Source organism: Cydia pomonella, chromosome 25, assembly GCF_033807575.1.
Source record: "Cydia pomonella isolate Wapato2018A chromosome 25, ilCydPomo1, whole genome shotgun sequence".
In the NCBI taxonomy this organism is placed as follows: domain Eukaryota; kingdom Metazoa; phylum Arthropoda; class Insecta; order Lepidoptera; family Tortricidae; genus Cydia; species Cydia pomonella.
The window spans coordinates 7,174,608-7,179,362 of record NC_084727.1 but is presented as its reverse complement, the minus strand read 5'-3'; the positions used below and the strand labels follow the sequence as shown (position 1 = coordinate 7,179,362).

The 4,755-nt window shown below is 38.1% G+C and overlaps 1 protein-coding gene across 1 annotated transcript; it reads right to left on the bottom strand.

Moving 5' to 3' along the window:
* Positions 1 to 576: 576 nt before the first annotated feature.
* Positions 577 to 4,158, bottom strand: LOC133531631 (uncharacterized). The gene has a single exon (XM_061869951.1). The coding sequence runs from the start codon at positions 3,941 to 3,943 to the stop codon at positions 3,023 to 3,025; it is 921 nt and encodes a 306-aa protein (XP_061725935.1). The 5' UTR covers positions 3,944 to 4,158; the 3' UTR covers positions 577 to 3,022.
* Between the last annotated feature and the right edge of the window lie 597 nt (positions 4,159 to 4,755).

Genomic DNA, 4,755 nt, shown 5'->3' with positions numbered 1-4,755 from the left:
TCATACTTAAATTAACTTTATTGTAACCGCAATAAGGTCTATAGGCGGGTTCACACAGAGCGAGCTTACGCGCGAGGCAATTTCCTCGCGCATAAAACGGCCAGTTGAGACGTGCCTCGGCCGAGGAGACGCGCTCGGGCGAGGATCCGCCTTATTATGAGTTAAGAGCATTTTCAGAAAAAAGTGTACCATTTTCTTTTCGAAAACCTCAGAACTACGAGGACTATCGATTTAAAAAGGAAAAAAAAATATCCTAAAATTGACAGTTTTTTGACGCATTTTCACATACATTTTGTATGGACCGACATACAACTGACAACCAAAATTTGTATGATAAACTGGGGACACTTTATTCTTTATACATCATATGGTGCTACTTTCCCTCACTAGTGGGGGAATAAGCAATTTCCGTACCTATGTATGTCGAATATTTAAAGGGCCATATGTACAGTCAGCGTCAAATACTTTGTAGCAGTCAAAGTGGCCAAATAGTTCGGTACACCATACTAAATATAGGGTGTACCGAACTATTTGGCTACTTTGGTTGCTTCAAAGTATTTGACGCTGACTGTACTGTAAAACGTTGTACAATACACGTGCGAATAGGTAATTCGATCTCGTCGTGTTGTGTCGGTCGTGTTTTATTTAATCTCCACTCGTTGCGAATTTCCTACTTTCCGCACTTGTATCGTAAATAACTAATGTTTTAATCAACAAGCATCGTGATTCTGAATCGAAATAACCTAAGAGTTATTCGTTTTTTGAAAAAAGGTAATTAGGCGGGTACACACAGAACGAGCATACGCGTGAGTAAATCGCCTCGCCTATTCATACACTTATTTCTGAAAACCTATTATGCTCATTTACAAGAAGTCAATAATAAGTAAACATAAATCTCATAGTGTCTTGTGATATTATATTAAGTAATTTCATAGTTATTGTCTTATAAATACAGATGTCCCAAGCCCAAGTTTATGTTTTTTTATAAAGTTTAAAATAATTGTAGCTAGATTTATACCTAAGGTGCATTTGGGATAAGTTTGTACGTGAGGTAATTTCGAAAATATCTAGTAAACTAGAAGCACTTTCTACTTTAGACAATGCATAGAGAATAAGTAAGCATATAGTGCTTACTCCATACATCAGTTTTTTTACCAAAACGCTTATTATTTTCGTAGTCGCCATCTAGCGTAAAGTAGCTGATTGATCAGTACTGCTACTGGACAATAGAGGTAGCGATGAACTAAGTCTAATGTTCAACAATTTTCAGCTAATATTATAACCGGAACTCTATTTTCAACTCCTGTTTGTAATATTAGTTGTAAATTGTTGACCAATACTCTTTTCTTCAGTCGCGACACTCATGGCATCTGGTGTCAAGTAGCAACATGCCTTACTAACTGTTGGAGCTTGCAGTATTTTTATGATATAGAAGGATGCACTAGCAGAGAATTTGCTTGATGACAAGCAATTACCATCGCCCATTGCCAATACAAAACCAGAGGGGTCGTAAGTACGTTTAACATGGGGGTAAGCTCTTTTATTGAAGGTATTTAAGTGCTTCGGGTTTAGTAGATATTAGCACAATTATCAAATTGATTCGAGTATCAACGTATTAGTAATCCCAAATTTAACAATAATTAATAACCCAGGCCAGTAAAAACAGGCCCTTGCGGTCCCCACGCCTCAAATACGTAAACTCGGACGCAACGTAGAAATTCGTTCTTTTTTGCGCCACCAGAGGGCCTCGCTAAATGTACCTTGCCCACACAAAACTTTGGTCTTGCCCCGCAACTGAATTAAAAGCAGGCAAGCATCAATAAAATGTACTGCTTTTTAGTTTAAAACTTCAGTCACATACCAGTCTTTTTAATTTTCTAATTTGTTGTAGGAATTAGCAAAAGATTATTGCTTTAAATTTTAATCACAAAGTATACTTTTGGTTCTCTTAATCACCTGGCAAGATCACAGTCATTTAAGCATCCGGATTGGAATCTAGCAAAATTACCTTGGCAGCTTTGTTGGCTACCATCTGGCCACCTCCTCATGTGCAGTGAGCTACAAAAGCCCATGACCAATTTGGCCATTTCATGAGTTAATTTCGTTCATGTGTCCATGTAATTTAGCAGCTTGTACAATATAAAGCATATGTACCTCTGATAAATATGCTATAAGGGACAATTGATGTAAAACATTGAAGTGAACATGATGTATCGGTGCATACTCGTAAAAATGTGTAAAAAAATTGACACATGTAATAAATGTGTATTCTTGCATTGAGTGTGTTAAATCAAGTATTTTTTTTCTAAGGGGCAAATCACAATTAAAACATGCAAGGTACACATAGGGCCCTAAATTATAAAGGTCTACAAAATAATACTTTAGCTTTTTAAATCCTCGACGCAAAAAGAGAGTGGCATCATAGCTCTCAAACGGATGGACCAATTTTCATGACAATACTCTTTAATTGCATCTAAATACAGGCTGTTGCGAAGTATTAAATCATTAATTTCTCTGTTAATACAGCGTTTGGAATGAGACTTTGTACATAGGTTAGAAATACCCTAATCGACACGTCCTATTCATTTATGTCCAGAGGGTAGAGACCCATTGTATAGTAGTGTGACTACTTGAAAAACACACATCAAAAAATATTTCATAAAAACAATCCAGCAGTTTGAAGAGTATCAGCTCTTTTCCAAAATGATACAATGTAAGCCATTATCATAAAATGGTTTAAAATCTTATGATTAGCATAGGGGTTTTTAAATAATTAATTATCACATTGAGTACCGGGAACCCGCTCGGCGGGTTCTCTGGTTGTAGTTGCTTTCCTCTACACAGCAGGAAAACTCTGGCATTGGCTACGAGCGTAGCACTACGAAAACATTGGTAGCGAATGTGTTAAATTATAGTTATTGATAATATGTGAAAGAGTATTTTAAGTGGGGCAGTTAGTTTATCTTGCAATTAAACATACTTTTGACCTAATCCTAAACATGTTAGGAACAGAATACCATGTTTACTCCTCCTTCCATATAAAAGCACTTAACCTGAAGACACCACTCATGTCCCAATTGAAAATCCTCTCACCAGGCTTGGAGCCTCCGGCTCCCGCTATCACAACAAGGGGCATAAAATGCTCCGCTGCGCGCGGGGGATGAGCGTCATTCGCCCCTGTTGCCTCTCTCCACGATATCAACCCCTCTTTCCTTTTTTCCTCCTCTGCTGTACATACATCATTCAAATAGTCATCAAACTCTTTATTTATAACTCTACCTGCTTTACGACTGTTAAAAAACTCTCTCATATTATGGTATGACATTCCAGAACCAATTATAGCAACACCTTCCTTTCTGAATTGATGCAAAGCCTGGCCAAGCTTGTAATGCTGCTCCGGATCTTGATTGCTTAGCACAGATACCTGTATTATAGGTATGTTAGCATCAGGGTTGATTAAAATCATTGGGACAAAGACTCCATGGTCCCAGCCTCGCGAAGGATCAAGACGCGAGTCTATACCGCTTTTCTTCAATGTTTCGTGAATGCGCGCAGCTAACTTCGGATCGCCAGGCGCATCATACCTATACTTGTATGATTCTGGTGGAAAACCATAGTAATCGAAGTATAAATCATGATGATTACCAGAAGATATAGTCACCTTATTCTCTTCCCAATGCGCGGTCACTAAAATAATCGCCTTAACGTTTTTAAAGTCCACATGTTTCTTCAGACCGTCTCTGAGAAAGTTCGTAAGACCTGCGTGATCCTTGTCCCCCAAAAGCGGCATGGGTCCGCCTCCATGGTTCACGAACAGGGCTGGAGCGATCAAAGCCATTCTCCTCGCGCTAGTGAAGTGACGGATAATGTTCATAGAAAGCAGTGACATAAACACAATGAACGCCACTTGTAGAAGTATCGTGAACGTATTGAGGATAAGCATATAGCTGACTCACTGAGGTCACTGGGTGAAACATAAATAATGAGTAATTACGATAATCGGTCTTGTGATTTCTATTCTACATTAGCATTTAACATTGGCAGTAATTGGCAGCACAACACAAACGTCAAAGTCATGAATCAAATATATGGAAGGTAGAGTTAAGGAATGGAATCTCCATATACCAAAAAGTGTCCGACAAAAAACCATAATTAATAGGTGGCGCTACAATACCTAGAATACTTGAGAAAAAAATATAATCACACGCACTTCACTCCGTCACTAATGCCTAGGTTCCTAGCTACTCTAGCGCTACTCTGGAGAGATTTGGAACTATTATTTATAGCAGACATCTGGACACTTTTGCAACACTTCTGCCTATGGAGATTCTATTCCTTGCCTCTACCTTCCATAATCAAATATCCATGAGTACGTAAGGTGGATCATTGTCATACAGAATAAGTCACTTAGGACAATCCAGGCTGACGCAACTAGGAACAAAATATGTTTTGTATGGAACTTGTTTCGCAAATCTTTGCCAACGAAGAAAAATAAAACGTCAGTGCTATTTATTCTGTCAAGTTTACATCAAGTCAACTGTCAGCCTAATTGTTTTGTTTGTTATGAAGCCTTCAATGTTTTGTTCGGGTATTTCGTGCAATTTCTTTATTATTTAGTGAAAATATCCAAAATAGTGAACCGTGTTCAGAGTAAAGAACGAGTTTGTTACAATGCCACCGAGAAAACGGTTTACTAAGTGTGAAATATGTGGCAAGCGAGCCACTCGAGAAAATCACGAAATAAGGGATTTTATG

What these genes read in the sequence shown, in the direction of transcription:
- LOC133531631 (XM_061869951.1), bottom strand. Translation starts at nt 3,943, where the DNA reads ATGCTTATCCTCAATACGTTCACGATACTTCTACAAGTGGCGTTCATT.